The 21,920-nt window shown below is 33.0% G+C and overlaps 1 protein-coding gene across 1 annotated transcript in view; it reads right to left on the minus strand.

The window, feature by feature from the left end:
* The window catches only part of LOC115213197 (mucin-4-like), a gene marked incomplete at its 5' end in the record, with an annotated part of 363,030 nt that overhangs the window by 41,360 nt on the left and 299,750 nt on the right, over nt 1-21,920 (minus strand). Inside the window, 4 exons of the mRNA XM_036503503.1 lie at nt 1,341-1,470; nt 5,250-5,294; nt 8,849-9,000; nt 13,710-13,771. Of these exons, the coding sequence (XP_036359396.1) occupies nt 1,341-1,470; nt 5,250-5,294; nt 8,849-9,000; nt 13,710-13,771 (389 nt within the window). The remainder of the gene's footprint in view (nt 1-1,340; nt 1,471-5,249; nt 5,295-8,848; nt 9,001-13,709; nt 13,772-21,920) is intronic.

Raw genomic sequence — 21,920 nt, forward strand, 5'->3', positions numbered from 1 at the left:
GGATGGGCCATCGAGAATTTATATGGAATCGCATCAGTCGGAGGAGAGGAACCACGGAAGGATTGTAGAGAGGGTACAAAAATAAAGAGGGTAAAGATCATGGTGATGCTCTAGCATGACTACAGCTACCTGGTCGAAATATATATGTACATGTATACATATATGTATATATACATATACGTACATTTATACATATACATACATACATACACACACACACACATACATACATACATATATATATATATATATATATATATATATATATATACGTTCAAACACAAAAGAGATACCCGAAGAATAGGATATCTTAAGGTAAAAGTTTTTATTTTTCAATCACTTTCGGAATTACAACAGTTTTAACTGCTCTTTCTAGCGAGTCAGATATCCTATTCTTCGGGTATCCTATTCTTCGGGTATCTCTTTTGTGTTCGAACGTACACTGTATTTTTCTTTGAATAATATATAGTCTATTGACTAATTTTTTTCTTTCTCGCTAGACCACTGGTAACTAAGAATTTTTCGATGAATATTCTTGCTACCCTAAGATTTTAATTAATGTATATATATATATATATATATAAAGTTAATCCAACAACGCGAGGATGTGGAACAAATATAGTATTATTGGACGCTCAAGAAAGAAGGAAAGATATATATATATATATATATATATATATATATATATATATATATATATATAGGTGTGTGTGCGCGTGCGCGTGCGCGCGTGTGTGTATATATATATATACTGGGGTCGATCTAATCGACTGGCTCCCTTCCCCAAAATTTCGGATCTTGTGCCTAAAATAGAAAAGAAATGGCCGGGCAAACTGTGTGAAGAATTCTTTATTAACGGTGGAAGAAATATCAGTTCAAAATAGTATTCTGTATATCTTACTTAACGAGGATATGCTGTAGAAAACCACACAGCAGCAGTAGGCTACTCGAAAAAGCATCCCATATAAATGTATAACGCTTAAAAGCGCAGAAGTATATAAGTAGCAGAAGAGCGGCATCCAGCAGTGGCAGTTGAATTGTTATATATAGATTTCCTCATATTTCTGCGTTACCTGTAGATAGTATCCACTAGCAGCCGAATGCTTCGGCAACTTGAGTCTCTACTGATATAGGAAAATGAGGGGGATCAATACAACAGACAGGCAGTAAAATGGCCAGCAGGCTGCTTAAAAATTCGTTATTAACACCGGAAGCAGTATTAGTTCAGTATAGTATTCTCGAAGTCTTACATAACGTGATTATAATGTGCACAAAACATTAACGTTAAGTAATATTCGTCGTTTATATTCATCCTCTAACAGAGAAGGAAAACATCTTACCGATCAAAAGTTTTCGTGATACTTTTAGAGTGTTGCCTTTTCCGTTTAAACGAGTAACAAAGTAGAAGTAGGAGAAGAAATATAACTCCCGCAAGAATTCCCAAGACAAGAGCGATAGTAAAATCGGAATCTAAAAAAAAACACACAATAATAATAATAATAATAATAATAATAATAATAATAATAATAATAATAATAATAATAATATTAATAATAATAATAATGATAATAATAATAATAATAATAATAATAATAATAATAATAATAATAATAATAAATAATAATAATAATAATAATAAACGGATTTTCAATTCAATTTGTTAATTTGTATTTTACTCTGTACAAGTGTAAAGAATTTGGTGATAGATAAAGATTTTGGAAAAATATTTCTTTTCAAAAGCGCTAGCAAAATGTGGGGAGCCAAATTCAGTTGCAGTTAAATGACCTGTTTCTCGGGGAAAATATATGTCCAGTTGTGTTTAGAATTCGTGTAGGATAGCACATGAAGTACCGATTTGTTCGTTGTGGTATTATGCTTCTACATCTTTTATCAGTATTCAACCTTCAGAACTATGTTGTCTCAAAGAATCAGATAATGTGCATATATCACATTATGCGTTTGTGACTGATTATTCTTTAAATCATACTCGCTCCTTTTGTAGCAAGCCCTGTACCTGAATATTTAGTAGACTGGCTCTGATAATTCTTCAGACGTCATTCCATTGTGATTAATGCTAGAGCACTTCGTAAATCTATACGCAGATTTTGTGAAATTTAGGTGATACGAAATATCTATAATGCAGTCCCTCTGTCATATGACATAATTCCGAACATTAAGTTTGGTTAATAAAGGTGAGATCTAGCACGTAGAAGTTATAAAATAATCACTATATAGGCGCAGGAGTGGCTGTGTGGCAAGTAGCTTGTTTACCAATCATATGGTTCTGGATTCAGTCCCACTGCATGGCACCTTGGGCAAGTGTCTTCTACTATAGCCTCGGGCCGACCAAAGGCTTGTGAGTGGATTTGGTAGACGGAAACTGAAAGAAGCCCGTCGTATATATGTATATACATATATGCGTATGTGTGTTTGTGTGTCTGTGTTTGTCCCTCTAGCATTGCTTGACAACCGATGCTGGTGTGTTTATGTCCCCGTTACTTAGCGGTTCGGCAAAAGAGACCGATAGAATAAGTACTGGGCTTACAAAAGAATAAGTCCCGGGGTCGAGTTGCTCGATTAAAGGTGGTGCTCCAGCATGGCCGCAGTCAAAATGACTGAAACAAGTAAAAGAGTAAAGAGTAACAGGAACTTCATCATCACCAAGTTCCATTTAGTTACGTTCGGTGTGTTACCAATGATGATCGCAAAGGGTTTTTCATAACTAAAACCGATAAATCTATAGACATGGTACTGTCCAAATTATTTTATAAATCCTCGCTGTCTATTTCCTCCCATACAACCTTGCAGTCTGGGTAGTAATGTGGCCAGATGTTCCCCTTCACATCCTGTGTATGTACATATATATATATATATATATATATATATTATGTGAAATAGAAAGATGAATAATCTTGTAGTAGATTAATCAAAAGTTTAACCGATACCTTAGTAGCAAAAATCACAGCAGTGAACAGCACGGTTGGAGGTACAGCCATCTGGCGTTGCAACCGTGCGTTGGTGCGGATAATTGAAATTAAAACATTATTGGTGAATTGAAGAAATGGAGCTGAACGCAGATTGAACAGAAATCGTTTTATTTCATTCTACACGTGTTTCGAAAGGCACAAATTACCAAAATCCGATTGAATAATGGGACCATATTGTGTCTTTCTCTTCAGGAAGAAAAAAGGAAATCCGTTGGAAAAACAAAAACAGAACAGAGGCAGAGCAAAAAACAAATCGAACTGTGCTCCTAAGAGCCCATGGCGAAACTCCATGGTTTCGCCATGGGCTCTTAGGAGCACAGTTCGATTTGTTTTTGCTCTGCCTCTGTTCTGTTTTTGTTTTTCCAACGGATTTCCTTTTTTCTTCCTGAAGAGAAAGACACAATATGGTCCCATTATTCAATCGGATTTTGGTAATTTGTGCCTTTCGAAACACGTGTAGAATGAAATAAAACGATTTCTGTTCAATCTGCGTTCAGCTCCATTTCTTCAATTCACCAATAATGTTTTATATATATATATATATATATATAAATATATATATATATATATATATGTATATAAAACTCAACTTGTGTGTCTGTGTGTGTATTTGTGTGTGTGCCTGTGTGTTTAACTTCCCGGCACATCTCCTCCTAGCCAACAAATCGTAGAACCACCAAAAATGGGTCACTTAAGGTTTAGGCGAATTTAAATTGAACTGCGCTATTTCTGTTCCGAAATTCATCTCACTGGTGCAAAAATCGATAATGAGTTTGTTTAGGCCTTATCCCATGCATTGAATAGTGAACTTTACTCAGTCAGCTGTTTGACGTGAACTGTGTTCACCACGCGTGCAAGCATGCGTAAATTGCATGAAAAATAAAAAAAATCATGATATAAAACGAATCGCCGTAAACATTGTAGAAATTCGGCAAAAAAATGAATTTTCAGGATGTAACCTGGAGGATTTTTTCTTATTAATCGTTTGGACTTTGTGAACATGAATTAAATGTGACCATTTTGCGTTGAGTCTGCAGTTTGAATCACTTTAACCAAATTTTAGCAGGCCAGATTTTTGATCATCACGATACATCGCCAGCGACTCCCTGAAACTCTCCCCTGAAATCCCCGTTGAGCCGGGAAATACTGCTAGTATACATATATACACACTTTCAATGAAGGTTAAATGCTGAACTCTGCGTATACTTTTATTGCATGTGAGCAATTTAACACACTTTTGTCGAAGCCTTTTAAATGACGTTCTGTTTTGAGGTCATTACCTGCAAATGATAGAATGCTTGCTGGAGCACTCAAAGGTTTTCACCTGGCTGTTTAAATATACGATCATTGTTGATAGAACCTCAACAACTTTCAATATTTACTTTTTTATTTTTATCAACCACCAATTAATTCAATGAACCCGTTGAAATTCTATAGAAGGAAGTTTCATAACAATCACCATAGCATGCTGTCGAAACGACGACGAAAGTTTCGGTTTGTGAACAGGATCATTTTGCCCTGTTTTGAAATTCTGGATTTCCATTCTCTTATGGCATTAGTTAGCAACTTGCGAGATCACCTCACATTCATTATGGATGAAACGAATGTGAAAAATATTCTTGATGTCTCAGTTATGCCCAAATTAGTGAATGAACAATAGTGTTGGAGTAATTGCTGAATTCTAACTCTAGATAGCCCAAGTTTCGTATTCTCGGCAATACAATATTTAAAGGATGGCATCGTTTATTTGTAAAGTTAATGTATTGGTATCAGCTACGTAACTTCTATGAAGATAAATGGTGAGACGATACAGATCGTGATAATGATAATTATTCGTCCTTTTATTAACAGGTGTTGTAATAGCTAAAGTGGATTCATAGTGACAGAGATGCAAATGACTTCATGTGGATGCTTAGTATCAAGCAAAGAAAACATTTGAATATGTCCTTAAAGAGGGCATCTGGGCTAATGTACAATCATTAACTATATGCTAAGAGCCATTTCCTTCATTTCAGATTCTGGAATCTTGCAGCGAAGATAACACTCAATATTAACAGGCATGCCACTAATAGCTGAAACAACTATTTTTTTAGTGATGTATAAATCAGGTGGCCTTACGTTCGAACATTAAATCATCCTAAATGAGAACAAAACACATGAATCTATTTCGGTGCAAAATATGCGAACGAAATCAATATGCGTTTAACAGACGTTATGAATAAAACACAATGAATAGTGAGAAATATATAAACCACTATTTACCTTCTTTTGTCCCTCCCACTGTCGTCATATCCGGGGTTGTACTAGCTGGAAAGCAAAGATAAGTTCATGTAACCAACCTACCAAAATATAGTCCAAAATAACCATAGACATTTAGTTGTCTTGGACTATGGCAAAACAACTAAAGATAGAATTATTACAACTCTATTTCAGAGAATAAAGTCTAACAACTAAAGACAGAAAGGCCGTAGTAAATAAAAGTAGAAATATGAAAGAAAATGAACGTTGAAATTTCTACAAACTATCAAACATCACAATATATATCACACTTTAAAAGACCTGACTGTAAAGTTTGCATCGCGTGTCGCTGTTAGATCACTTACCAAATTGTTTTCTGACCTAGGTCTGCATACGAATACCAATAGTTCTCCACACACACAAACACACTTATTAATACTCACAGATATACAGTCTTCTGTTTTATCGTATGTGTCTATTATACACCCACACACTCATATTTATATATACGGAGTTGATGCATGTATGTGTATGTATATTTATACACATATGAATGTATACATGTGTGTGTGTATGCATGTGCATGACTATGAATATATGTATGTGTGTGCATACATAAAATCTTTGTTCTGTTTTTTTTTTAAGTGGAACAAGAAACAGGTTTTAAACCCAAAATGATTCATTCAATTAAGGATATAAATATTATTATGTTCCTGAACCTTATGCAAACTTGGGGGCATATGCATTACTCGCTTCTCTAAGGATTTCTTGACTTTACTGGCGAAAACACATTCAGTTGAATTTTTACATCCTCTTCAGAGTTGAAGTATTTTCCATTCAATAAAGGTCGGAGAGAGAGAAATTGGCTACACAAGAATAACAACAACTACCCACCCACAAACATACTTACACACAGAGAAACACATATTGACACAAATATATTTTGTGTGAGTATTAGTGTTATGCATGTTATATATGCATTCATATATATATATACACACACATATATATGCATATATAGGCATACATATATATTTTTTCCATATACATATATATATATGTGTGTATGTACATATATATATATATATATATATATATATATATGTACATATATATATATATATATATATATATATATATATATTATATATATATATATATGGAATACGTGTATGTATGTATATGTATGTATATTATACTCTAAGAAATTCCAATTTATTTACAATCTTATAATAATATAATATAATGAAATGATAGAATAAATGTCCATTCTGATTGAACTAGTGCTTTCATGCTTTAAACTATGCAATCTTCAGGTCCATGTATTAGTGGTGACAGTTATGTTTTACAATTTACACTTGTGGCGAGAAGACTAAACTGTGTGCCTTAGATACATTTGTTTAGGCTCCAGAATGTTAATTTGTGCAAACTGTATTCTGATCAATCAGTGTGTGATTTTAGTAAATTACTTAAGCTGATTGGTGTTTTGTGTTGGTTTCACGGTTTGTTGAACACGTTAATGGACCTGTATTTTTTTACCCTGACCAAATCTTGTTTTTTTTAAAATTTTTTGCCGTTATTTACGTATTTCATTTCTTTTCCTCGTTTGTTTATATATTCCATGTAATTTGCACAATACCCATATATGCTTATATATATATATATATATATACATATATATATATTAATAAAAGGAATTCCAACTTTGTCTGATTTTCACGTTTTATTTACAATCTTATGATGATATAAGATAATAAAATAACATAAAATAAAATAAAATAATAGAATGTTAAATGTTCATTCTGATTGAACTAGTACTTTCATGTATTAAATTCTGCAATCTTCAGGTTCATGTAGTAGTGGTGACAGTCATGCTTCACAATTTTTGACTGTAGCGAGATGATTGAATCTGTGCCTTAAATACAGCTACACAGTCTCCAGATTGTTAGGTTTTGCAAACTGTATTCTGACCAATCAGTGTGTAGTATCACTCAATTACTTAAGCTGATTGGTTGGTTGAGCTGATTGGTTTAGGCGTCATGCTTTGTTGGATATGTCAAGAGTCCTGTATCTTAACCCTGGCCGAGGCAGCAATTGCTGGGCTATTTTTAGAAATGTTGTAAATAGCCTTTGTCAGATATTTTTATATTTTTATATTTCAATTGTCATTATCATCATTGTCAGCACCTTAATTCCTTTTATTAATATATTCTTCTATACACAATCACACACACCCGTATATATATCTATATCTATCTATCCATCTATCTATCTATCTATCTATCTATCTATCTATCTATCTATCTATCTATCTATCTATCTATCTATCTATCTATCTATCTATCTATCTATCTATATCTATCTATCTATATATATATATATATATATATATATATATATATATACAAAAATAAGGGCAAAAGAAAAATGCTAATGCCAAATATGCCGAAAAAAAGACAAAAATTGTCAATAACCATTATAATTTATGCGTCTCGAAACAAAACAAACCGATGGAAATTTCTAAAAAATCCGTTATTACCGTATTGGTCCCAATTTCGGGGTTAATTCATAAAAAAACATTCCCCTCTTCAGCGATAAATACGTGAGATATAAGTGAAATACTTACTCATACCCATGGAAAAAGCAAGTACTAAGTCCTAAGCAGACCTAAGTACCCCAAATATATACAAAATAGAAAATCTTCGGCACATCTCGAGACACGTGTGATTCGAAATAGAAACTTTCACAGAGTGAGAGAATCCGGAAGTGAACACTATTCAATTTATAACTAATGTAGGTTAACATTCTTTTCAGGAAAAGATTTTTTCAATAGCCAGCATATCAAAAAGGTTAAATTTAAAGGTTAAATTTATAAATAATTTACAAAAATAAGGGCAAGAGAAAAATTCTAATGCCAAATATATTTCGAGACGCATAAATTATAATGGTTATTGACAATTTTTGTCTTTTTTTCGGCATATTTGGCATTAGAATTTTTCTTTTGCCCTTATTTTTGTAAATTATTTATAAATTTAACCTTTAAAGGTATTTTTTATATGCTATATATATATATATATATATATGTGTGTGTGTGTGTGTGTGTGTGTGTGTGTGTGTGTGTGTGTGTGTGTGTGTATTTGTTTATGAGTGTGTATTATTTCATAAAACAACTTATACTGATAACTTATAATATTGCTACAGAATGTAGATTGGCCAATATTTTTTAGAAGTGTAGTTTATTGCCAATGACGTAAACTTAAGTCATTGCTATCATGTTTAAACACCTATATGTGCTTCTACTAATACTTTCCCTCACATTCACAGCATACATATTTCAAGCGATACATATAATTTTTTTCTCTAGTTGGCATCAATTCAGCTTATATACCTGTCCATACATCCCTAAATATATGTGGTATCTATTATCTCGAAATTGTGGAAAATAAAATGAACAACATGAAATAATTTTCAGACGATGCTTGAAAGCTTAAGCAGAAAAAAAGAACAGGAATTGAAGTGCATAATATGTATACTCTAGTGATCTGCCGTTCAGGTGAAGCATGAATATTTTCTCACAATATATGTCAAAGTTAAATTACTAAAGTCTTGTGTAACATACTTACCGTATATTCTCTCTAGTGAGACTGCTTTTGCAAAATAAGTAACATTTCCAACAACCAGTCCACCACTTTCGATAGTTTCCAATGTTTTATTCAGAGCATCTAGTGACTCATATGAGGTTTTAACAGTATGATCGACAATAACAGAGCCGTTTCTGAAACATAAATTTTCTCAAAGTTTTTGTTTCATAGAAATTTGTTATGAAGAGAATATTTAAAATCCCCCGAATGTAAAGTTCATTAGACTGTTGTATTAGTGATGATGAATGTTTCAGAGATAAATGTGCGCTAAAGAAAGGCAATGCTGTACACACACGCTCACACACGCACATACAGATTAATAATAATAATATGACAATAAAAGAATGAATGTGACCTCAATATCATGCAAATAGAGGAATTTAATATATAAGTATATAATATAGGGCAATCAGTTATAATAATACTCAGAGTTTCAGATAGCCGAGCTAAAAGCAACTCGGCATCCTCATCAGTTATTAAGACAAACGCTATGATGAAAAAACGTTGAATAAAGGGAAGTTACTCTAATAGGCGTGGAAAAATATATAAAGGTAACAGATATACGATGTTATAAAAATCACGTAAAGATAGAAATCTTCGTTCATAAAATCTACATACGTACAGATATATATACACACAGGTACACACATATGTATATATATACATACTGATACACACACACACACACACACACACACATATATATATATATATATATATATATATATACATACGCACGTATATATGTCCATGCACACATTATCATGGTCATATACACATCTCCACACGCACACACATATACATATACATGCATATGCATATATATATATGTAAAAAATCAAAAAAATATATATGAAAATACATATACACGTACATATATATGTATATATAACTTCATCTTCACATAGAAAAATGCTTACACTTATCTTAGAACTTATATAAATTAAAATACTTATATAAAAATATATAATGAAATGATGATAATGAAATGGCTGCATTGAACCCCACTTCTCAAGCAGTACCATTTTACTATTAATTTATACAAGTTATGAAAGTTTTCTGTTGTTTTTCTTTTTTACATTTTTTTTTTGTTTTTTTAATAATCTCTTATGATAAAAGGCAGATTTTCTCTGCCTCTGACATAGTTTGTTTTTAATACAATTGTACAATATAGAATTTCTTCAATTGGAATTTACCTATGATTTTTCGAAGTAGATTCGATTGGGTCATGGCATATACATTTTTTCAATTTCACCCCCAATTAAGCAAAAATTCCAGAAAACTCAATATTTTACGATTTGCCTCTCTCATTTCAAATGCTTTGCTTCTGCTATTACCACACTTTCTACTACTTTCTCTTTGCAAGTGTATACCACTATCATATCCTCTTTCTGCAACTCTTATTCAACATCACACATTCTGCTACTTTCTCTTATTAATGCTTACACCAATCCTCAAAAAAGAAAAAAAGAAACAGAGATCTGTCGCTAACGTTTGGTAGTATTCATTGGCGAGCGTACTTCAGTTGTCAATTGTTGAAAGAAAGAAATTGTAAGCTAAGAAGGTGTGTGTGTGCATGTGTGCGTGCGTGCGTGTATGTGTGTGTGTGAGTGTGTGTGTGTGTGTGTGTGTGTGTGTGTGTGTAGGAAGTGAAGGATAAAAATATGGCAAGAAGTGGACCGATGTACATATATACATACATACATGTGTGTGTGTGTGTATGTATGTGTATTAATGTGTATGTGTTATCTCTCTCTATATAAAGCTGAAGTTGTCTGTGTGCGGCAGGTTTGGTAGCCTTCAACTAACACTATCTCCTCCGAGACCCTGCGGCGCAGGTTGACCAAAATTGAGAGTATGATAGAAGAAAGGCTGCTCTTCCTTCCGTAGAAGATAAAATTCAAATCGGACCATGTTAACACCAAAAACTATTTACATCAAAAAGGTGCTTTTTTTCTATGAAAATCCCTATTTTTTACGATTTTTTCACTGCTGTATCGCCACTTTTCGGTGTATTTCAACTAGAAAAATGTTCACTTGAAGAGAATAACAAGCTACATAATGCAACATTTTTACTTTTCAATTCCAATTCCAGCGGGTCGAAACAAACCCGAGCAACGCCGGGCGATACTGCTAGTTAAAATCTGCTTCCTTTTTTCTTTGCTTTTTCTCCTTTGTTAAAAAGTCTATTTCTTTCTTTTCTCTCTTTTAAAGTACTCCTTTATTAACGTTCATTAGTGGCTGTGTGGTAAGTAGCTTGCTTATCAACCACATGGTTCTGGGTTCAGTCCCGCTGCATGGCATCTTAGGTAAGTGTCTTCTACTTCTACTATAGCCTTCTATAGACGGAAACTAAAAGAAGTCCGTCGTATATATACATGTGTGTATGCGTGTGTGTACGTTTGTGTGTCTGTATTGTCTCCCCATCATCGCTTGACAACCGATGCTGGTGTGTTCACGTCCCCGTAACCTAGCGGTTCGGCAAAACAAACCGTTAGAATAAATACTAGGTTTACAAAGCATAAGTCCTGGGGTCGACTTGTGTTTGTGTGTCTGTGTTTGTCCCCCTAGCATTGCTTGACAACCGATGCTGGTGTGTTTACAGAATAAAAGAATATATATATATATCTTTTACTCTTTTACTCTTTTACTTGTTTCAGTCATTTGACTGCGGCCATGCTGGAGCACCGCCTTTAGTCGAGCAAATCGACCCCGGGACTTATCCTTTGTAAGTCCAGTACTTATTCTATCCCTCTGTTTTGCCGAACCGCTAAGTGACGGGGACGTAAACACACCAGCATCGTTTGTAAAGCAATGCTAGGGGGACAAACGAGAGGCTTCTTTCAGTTTCCGTCTACCAAATCCACTCACAAGGCATTGGTCAGCCCGGGGCTATAGCAGAAGACACTTGCCCAAGATGCCACGCAGTGGGACTGAACCCGGAACCATGTGGTTGGTTAGCAAGCTACTTACCACACAGCCACTCCTGCGCCTATATATATATATATATATTATATATATATATATTATATATATATATATACGTACATACATCATAAACACATACATATATATATATATATATATATATATATATATATATATATATATATATATATATATATATACATCTAATATAGGATAAATTTTTCGAAAAAAATTTAATCAATGGCCAGCTTATTAAAAAATACCTTTAAAGGTTAGATTGATAAACAACTCATAAACAAGGACAAAAGAAAAAAATTCTAATGCCAAATATGCTGAAAATAGACAAACCGTCAATAACCATATGATTTATCACTATAAACACGCGTCTCGAAGTAAGCCGACAGAAATTTCTAAAAAATTCCGTTATCATTGTATCGGTCCCAATTTCAGAGTTAATTCATAACAATTTTCTCCTCGTCAGCGATAGATACGTAAGAATTATATATAAATACGTAAGAATTATAAGTTAGTGTAGGGGGTACTTCTGTATTTTTGTGTAAGTGAATCATTTAAAAGCCTATCGTAAGTATATGTATCTGTCATGTACAAGTTTTTAGTCTTATCCGAGAAGATTAAGGACCTGTTAAAGCTTCTTATTTTTTATATATCTTCACAGAGTTTGCTTTGAAAGAGGGAAAAGGACTTAATGAATTTCAGCTTGGGTATTATGCCCAGCAGGTCCGCTTCGAATGCCTCGAGTTCCTTCATTCTAGGTGGGAACGTCCTATGATTTCCTCATGTGCCTTATAAGGTCTATTATTTTTTCCACTTTTTCGTAAAAATCTCATTGGAAGGTTTTGGGATATTTCCTGTAGAATATCCAATATCGAAACATTCCATATTTTCCTTGGAGCAATATTCGATAATATGTAGAAGCGCAGAGGTCGGTGCAGGGATGAAACGCAGAAAATGGAGTGGCCTTCGTAAGACCCTTCCTGAAAAGGTCGCAGATAGATAGTCAATAAACCATATATCAGAAAAGAAGCACTCTCTAAAGAATAGTGCAGTAACTATTAAAACAAAAAGTTAAATTCTGGTCATAGTATTACCAAAAGTAGACAGCTAGTCAGGCTCTATGCAAAGATAAAAAAAATTAACCTTTGTACCACGGGACGTTAGTAAATGCTCAGATATGGAGATTTAATGACTAACGGATAAAAACGTTAAAGAGGACGAGTTATCTCCCCTGAACCTTAGGATAAAAAACCTTAAGAGATCCGAAGTAGCCTAACCAGTAAACGGAGAAATACAATTTTCCAGTAGGTAGCGCTTGAAATTTAGAGAAAACTTCTTTACACTTAGAGAAAACTTCTTTGCGCCACTTCAACGCGCCAGGTCAAGTATAGTCCTTCAGACTGTTGGTTCTCTCCACGATGCAGATTCTGCAACGGCCACTCCCATTAAAACATGGGCTTGGACGATGTATTAGTTTCCATTTGATATCAAATGGGTCCCTTGGTCTTTGAGGTGCTCTGAAGTATGACTGGTGGCTGCAGAAGCGACGTTTGAATGATGTACTGACCGATCCGATATATTTAGAAACTTGGAATGTGGCTATATCCCCCCGCCTGTATATCCCTGGTAGGCACCGGTACGTGTGTGTGTGTGTGTGTGTGTGTGTGTGTGTGTGTGTGTGTGTGTCTGATTGTCTGTGCTTGTATATGTGTGTGGGTGCACGTATTTTATGCATGCATATATTAGATTATATATATTTTACGAATATGTTACAAGCGCACATGTTACACACACACGTCACATACGTACGCATGTATGCTAGAGAAACAGAGAGGGAAATATTTCTTTATACGCTTGTGTGTGCTGTATGTGCATATAATACATTCTAGCATATATTTACCTGATATCATTTATGATAACGTCCAGCACATTACTCATACTTTTTGTATATTCTTCGAACAACTGAAAATATAAGAAAACGATATCGGTATTGCAGGCTGTATTTTGAGGGTAACTATTCCTTTTTTAAATAGACAATAACAATTTAATGACTAAATCTATATGATTTGGCCATATCAGTATTAAAGTCAAAATCAAATAGAATATATCACTATTATATCTCATAGCAATATGAAACACGATAAAGGCACTATATATATATATATATATATATATATATATTTTATTTTATCAGTATTAACACATTTAAGACTATTTAAAAGGTTGCAAGATGCAACGAAAATTTTAGGAAAATATAAATAAGTAATAAATGGAAATTTTATCGGTGCGTGTGTTAAATCATAAGGCACAAAAAGAAAATTACTCTCGCCAGACAAAACAGAATATGCTTCAACACACGAACCCACATAAAGAATCTTGCAAACCAAATCCCCAAACGAACTATAATAAAGAAATTTGCATACTAATCAGTGTACTATATGCAACTTTTAGAAAAAGGACGCTACTATTAACTTCTACGCTGTCACAATGTCTTATTACATCATATATTGGAGGATATTAGCTGTTTTCGAGTATTTGGTATCATTTTAAATTTATTTAAGGAGTGATCATAATTACATTAGCAAAGAATGAAAACGAAAATTAGGCATAAGAAATCAGAAAAATTATTCAAATTTGTAATCAAATCAAGAAGTATTATTTGGAGACTATCATAAAGTACTCAGCATATAGTTTTTTCAAGTGCTTTTAGTAAAATATTCCGCTTCAAGAATTTCATTCTCACTTCTAGTTCAATATTATTTGTTTAGTTAATTAGAAAGTACACATTTTGGATGTTTCTTGTGGCCACACAAAATACGGCAAATACCTTATAAAGTACATTTCATGTGTATGCTACAGAGGGGATTGCTAAATTGAACTTTTGCGTAATTGTGTAGCTTGTAAATGCACTGAAATGATATACATCTATCTAATGTCAGAGTTAGAGATATATCATCATTACGTAAACTTACGAGAGAACGTGAAGGAAAACTTTTGCGAAATCGTATATAGCTAGGCGCACACACTATGCCATGTATATATATATATACATATTGTGTCGTATAGCCAACTTGAAATGATGCTTCCTGGGGCTAAACAACAGTTAACAATCGTGCCACATTGTGTTGATAAATAGCCTTTACTTTTTATGTGTGTATATATATACGTGTGTGTATGTGTGTGTGTGTGTGTTTTGATGTACATGTATATGTATGTTCACATATCCCCTTATATATATAGATTCATAGATAAATACTCCATGTAAGTAAAGTTTTTTTCTTTCAGTCATAATGTATATAAAATTTGATATATTAATCTCTCTCTCTCTCTCTCTCCCTCTGTAACACTAAAAAGCAGTTACATACACATGAAATTAAACTCACCGCTTGTCTTATTGTTTCAGATAGATTAATACTGAAACGCATTTCGATCTTAATGACAATAGCGTAGGAGAAAACTGAAAAACAAAGAGAATAATGGATACAACACGGTGTTAAGTACACTAGAGATGATGCAACAGATTGTGAAAACATTTTCGTTGGAAATCAGTTCAGCTACACATAAACATTTGATACACTTACCATTCGCAATAGAATGGATTATAGTCGTTACAGTTATGCAAATTTTATTGTTATTGTGATAAGTATATTAAGAGAAAAGACCTGATATAGAATAGATACATTCTTTCAAGATACTCACACCAACCATTAAGCAATGCAGTGTAATCATATATTTCTTTCACAAAATATTGTTCCTTTCTCACAATCATATTTTAGCTTCTCGATACCTGGCATAAAACTATCTCCTTCCCTATTACAATTCTCTGCCGTGGTGGCATTTTGGACTTGTGAGTGACAAGATGACCTCATTCATGCTGGTTCCACGAAAATGCACCTCATACACTCTGTAAATTCGTTGACATTTGAAAGAACATTCAGACGTAGAAAATCCTGCCAGAGGAGATATTGGAGATCGATATCTTAGCCATAACAGAATGGAACGTGTATGTTGAATGACGATGTTGATGATATATAGAATAAACAAAGAGCGATTACAGTAACTTTTGTTTTTCACGGGTACTTATGTCATCGACCAGAAAGAATGAAAGGCAAAGCCGACTTAGTGGAATTTGAACTCAGAACGGAATAGTGGACGAAATGCCGCTAAGAATTCTGCCCGGTGTGCAAAATATTCTATCAGCTCGCAACCTTCAATAATAATGATAATTCTTTCTACTATAGACATAAGACCTGAAACTTTTAGGGGTCGATGGGGGGAGGGGGGGCTAGTCGATTACATCGATTTCAGTTCGTAACTGTTACTTATTTCATCGATCACGAAGGAAGAAAGGCCGTGTCGACATCTGCGGAATATGAACTCAAAACGTGCAGAGGGACGAAATGCTGCTAAGCATTTTTCCTTGCGTGCTAATGATTATGCCCCGACTTCATAAAATTTATAGCAATTTTGGAACAAAGCCAGCAAGTTCGGGGATGGGGAAGAGTCCATTACATGAAATCCAGTACTCAAATAACACTTATTTTTTCGGCCTCGAATGATGAAATGACAATCTAGGGAGAGAAATCTACAGGGAGCTATGCAGAAAGTAAAGTACTAGAAAGTAAGAAATACAAGACGTTGTGAGACTGACAGAGTAACAGAAGGTGGAATGCCTGATTTGGTAGTATTTGATAAAGAGAATAGAAAATGCCAGATAATTGATTTTACAGTCCCAAATGGCGAAAAATTAATATGAGAAGTATAGAAAAAATATCAAAGTACCAGGACGTAGCTATTCAAATACAGAGATTATGAACAGTTCGGATAAAATGTATCACGGTATTTATAGGTGCATTGGAAACTATCCCTAAAGATCTGAAACGATGGAGAGAGGAAATAGATATAACACACATAGGAGAGTTCTTGGCATCTAAGGCTAATTGCTGTAGCCCGATGTTTGAAAGAAAATATATATATAAATCTATTAATATATTTTAGCGCAAAATATGCACTAACAATGTACGTATTTTAAATAAATATCAAGAATACAATACAATGAATAGCAAAACCGTTCGAAAATATTTATTTCCCATCTGTTGTCGTTGGCAGTAATATATACATACATATGTATATATGTATATATATGTGTGTTTGTGTGTGTGTGTATAAGTATATATATCTATATATATCTATATATAGATACATACGTATATATATATATTATATATATATATATATATGTACATATATATATGTACATATATATATATATATATATATATATATATATATATATATATATATATATATATATGCACACACTTCGAAAGAAAGCTAAACTGGTTTTCTTACCTTAGAACGTCAAATCATCAGGAAGAGGGTATATAAATAAATCTCTTAATAGATATTAGCATAAAATATGCAAGACAAATCAGTGTTTTAATAAATTTCAAGAATAGAAGAAAATCAATAGGAAAATATTTGTAAAATATTATTTACCTTCTGTTGTCGTTGGCATTGTGGTGTTTCCCGTGGTTATTTCGACTAAAATAAAAGTTAAGAACACATAATATACTTTTATAATTAAAGAGCAAGCTGATAAGTATTTGAATGTTCATTTTGAATATGTGAACAGAAGACAACCAATAGGAAAATATTTGTGAAATCTTATTTACCTTCTGTTGTCATTGACGCTGTCAGTGGCACTGTCATGGACACTGCCGTTGGCACTATCGTTTCCACTGTGGAATATTCCGTGGTCATTTTGGCTATTTAAAAATGTAAGAACATATACGTTTGTAATTAAGGAATAAGCAGGTAGATATTTGGATTTTTAATAAATTACAAGAATGGAAGACAATGAATAGAAAAATATTTATAAAATATTATTTACCTTCTGTTGTCATTGGCTCTGTCCAGAGCTCCGTCGGCACTATTGTTGGCACTGTCGGGTGCAATGTGGACATTTCTGTGGTTATTTTGGCAATTTCAAAAATGTAAGAACATATAATATACGTTTATAATTAAGGAATAAGCAGGTAGATAAATGATAAAAGTTCTATTTCTTACAAGATATTTTCTTACTAGCAACAAACAAATTATTTTAATATTTTACACCTTATACATAATATACATTTATAATTAAGGAGTAAGCACGTAGATATTTGGATTTTCACCTTGAGTAAGAGAACGGTGGTACAGAAGGAAGAAAGCAGTTTGCAAACACACCGAAATATAGTCCAAACCCCCTCAAGACTTCTACTTCTATTGAAATCTTGGGAACATGTTAAAGATCAAATTATAGAACGACATACCAGAAACTAAAGTGTATACACTGCCGAAAATAAATTTTAGACCGATGATAAAAGTTCTATTTCTTACAAGATATTTTCTTACTAGCACCAAACAAATTATTTTAATATTTTACACCTTATACATAATATATTTCTCATTCGAATGATGCATACAATAACTATTTTAATACAACTTTAAGGATTCTAATGCTAAATTAATATAAATGTTTCAAATTTAAGTTTTGCATTTTTGTCAATACCGTATTAGTGCAATGGAATAATCAGTCTGTAATACAATAACATTAGTGTGCATTGCTTAACTATGATAAACATAAATAGTGGGATGATACAGGTCCGTATAATGTCACCTTTTTAATCTCTGCTGATAGCTGCTGTAATAGCTAAACTACATGCAGTAGTAAAAAGGACACAAAATACTCGAATATGTTTTAAGGAGATCGTCTGCACCATTTCCTGATTATTAACCATGGCAAAATGACCTTCCGTATATTCTGATACTGCAATATGGCCGGGAATATAACTCCCATTATAACTAGACATATTTCAGAATGGTGAACTAGCCATATTTTACTTATCAATATTTTGTCATCAATGATTTGTAAAACTGGTTATCTTACATTAGAACCTCAACTCTTCGGGAAAAGTGTATATACATAAATCTCTTGATCGCTTTTAGCACAAAATATGCAAATCAAATCAATCTGCTTTTAATAAATTTCAAGAATGGAAGACAATGAATAGAAAAATATTTATAAAATATTATTTACCTTCTGTTGTCTTTGGCTCTGTCCAGAGCTCCGTCGGTGGCACTGTTGTTGGCACTGTCGGGTGCAACGTGGACATTTCTGTGGTTATTTTGGCAATTCAAAAATGTAAGAACATATAATATACGTTTATAATTAAGGAGTAAGCAGGTAGATATTTGGATTTTCACCTTGAGTAAGTGAACGGTGGTACAGAAGGAAGAAAGCAGTTTGCAAACACACCGAAATATAGACCAAATCTCCTCAAGACTTCTACTTCTATTGAAATCTTGGGAACATGTTAAAGATCAAATTATAGAACGACATACCAGAAACTAAAGTGTATACACTGCCGAAATTAAATTTTAGACCGATGATAAAAGTTCTATTTCTTACAAGATATTTTCTTACTAGCACCAAACAAATTATTTTAATATTTTACACCTTATAAATAATATATTTCTCATTCGAATGATGCATACAATAACTATTTTAATACAACTTGAAGGATTCTAATGCTAAATTAATATAAATGTTTCAAATTTAAGTTTTGCATTTTTGTCAATACCGTATTAGTGCAATGGAATAATCAGTCTGTAATGCAATAACATTAGTGTGCATTGCTTAACTATGATAAACATAAATAGTGGGATGATACAGGTCCGTATAATGTCACCTTTTTAATCTCTGCTGATAGCTGCTGCAATAGCTAAACTAGATGCAGTAGTAAAAAGGACACAAAATACTCGAATATGTTTTAAAGAGTTCGTCTGCACCATTTCCTGATTATTAACCATGGCAAAATGACCTTCCGTATATTCTGATACTGCAATCTGGCCGGGAATATAACTCCCGTTATAACTAGACATATTTCAGAATGGTGAACTAGCCATATTTTACTTATCAATATTTTGTCATCAATGATTTGTAAAACTGGTTATCTTACATTAGAACCTCAACTCTTCGGGAAAAGTGTATATACATAAATCTCTTGATCGCTTTTAGCACAAAATATGCAAATCAAATCAATCTGCTGTTAATAAATTTCAAGAATGGAAGACAATGAATAGAAAAATATTTATAAAATATTATTTACCTTCTGTTGTCTTTGGCTCTGACCAGAGCTCCGTCGGTGGCACTGTTGTTGGCACTGTCGGGTGCAACGTGGACATTTCTGTGGTTATTTTGGCAATTCAAAAATGTAAGAACATATAATATACGTTTATAATTAAGGAGTAAGCAGGTAGATATTTGGATTTTCAGCTTGAGTAATTGAACGGTCGTACAGAAGGAAGAAAGCAGTTTGCAAACACACCGAAATATAGTCCAAACCCCCTCAAGACTTCTACTTCTATTGAAATCTTGGGAACATGTTAAAGATCAAATTATAGAACGACATACCAGAAAGTAAAGTGTATACACTGCCGAAAATAAATTTTAGACCGATGATAAAAGTTCTATTTCTTACAAGATATTTTCATAGTAGCACCAAACAAATTATTTTAATATTTTACACCTTATACATAATATATTTCTCATTCGAATGATGCATACAATAACTATTTTAATACAACTTGAAGGATTCCAATGCTAAATTAATATAAATGTTTCAAATTTAAGTTTTTGCATTTTTGTCAATACCATATTAGTGCAATGGAATAATCAGTCTGTAATGCAATAACATTAGTGTGCATTGCTTAACTATGATAAACATAAATGGTGGGACGATACAGGACCGTATAATGTCACCTTTTTAATCTCTACTGATAGCTGCTGTAATAGCTAAACTAGATGCAGTAGTAAGAAGGACACACAACACTCGAATATGTTTTAAAGAGTTCGTCTGGACCATATCCTGATTATTAACCATGGCAAAATGACCTTCCGTATATTCTGATACTGCAATCTAACCGGGACTATAACTCCCGTTATAACTAGACATATTTCAGAATGGTGAACTAGCCATATTTCACTTATCAATATTTTGTCATCAATGATGTGTAAAACTGGTTATCTTACATTAGAACCTCAACTCTTCGGGAAAAGTGTATATACATAAATCTCTTGATAGCTTTTAGCACAAAATATGCAAAACAAATCAATCTGCTTTTAATAAATTTCAAGAATGGAAGACAATGAATAGAAAGATATTTATAAAATATTATTTACCTTCTGTTGTCTTTGGCTCTGACCAGAGCTCCGTCGGTGGCACTGTTGTTGGCACTGTCGGGTGCAATGTGGACATTTCTGTGGTTATTTTGGCAATTCAAAAATGTAAGAACATATAATATACGTTTATAATTAAGGAGTAAGCAGGTAGATATTTGGATTTTCACCTTGAGTAAGTGAACGGTCGTACAGAAGGAAGAAAAGAGTTTGCAAACACACCGAAATATAGTCCAAACCCCCTCAAGACTTCTACTTCTATTGAAATCTTGGGAACATGTTAAAGATCAAATTATAGAACGACATACCAGAAACTAAAGTGTATACACTGCCGAAAATAAATTTTAGACCGATGATAAAAGTTCTATTTCTTACAAGATATTTTCGTTCTAGCACCAAACAAATTATTTTAATATGTTACACCTTATACATAATATATTTCTCATTCGAATGATGCATACAATAACCATTTTAATACAACTTGAAGGATTCTAATTCTAAATTAATATAAATGTTTCAAATTTAAGTTTTGAATTTTTGTCAATACCATATTAGTGCAATGGAATAATCAGTCTGTAATGCAATTACATTAGTGTGCATTGCTTAACTATGATAAACATAAATGGTGGGATGATACAGGTCCGGATAATGTCTCCCTTTTAATCTGTACTGATAGCTGCTGTAATAGCTAAACTAGATGCAGTAGTAAGAAGGACACACAACACTCGAATATGTTTTAAAGAGTTCGTCTGGACCATATCCTGATTATTAACCATGGCAAAATGACCTTCCGTATATTCTGATACTGCAATCTAGCAGGGACTATAACTCCCGTTATAACTAGACATATTTCAGAATGGTGAACTAGCCATATTTCACTTATCAATA

The sequence above is a fragment of the Octopus sinensis genome, linkage group LG6 (assembly GCF_006345805.1).
Source record: "Octopus sinensis linkage group LG6, ASM634580v1, whole genome shotgun sequence".
NCBI lineage: Eukaryota > Metazoa > Mollusca > Cephalopoda > Octopoda > Octopodidae > Octopus > Octopus sinensis.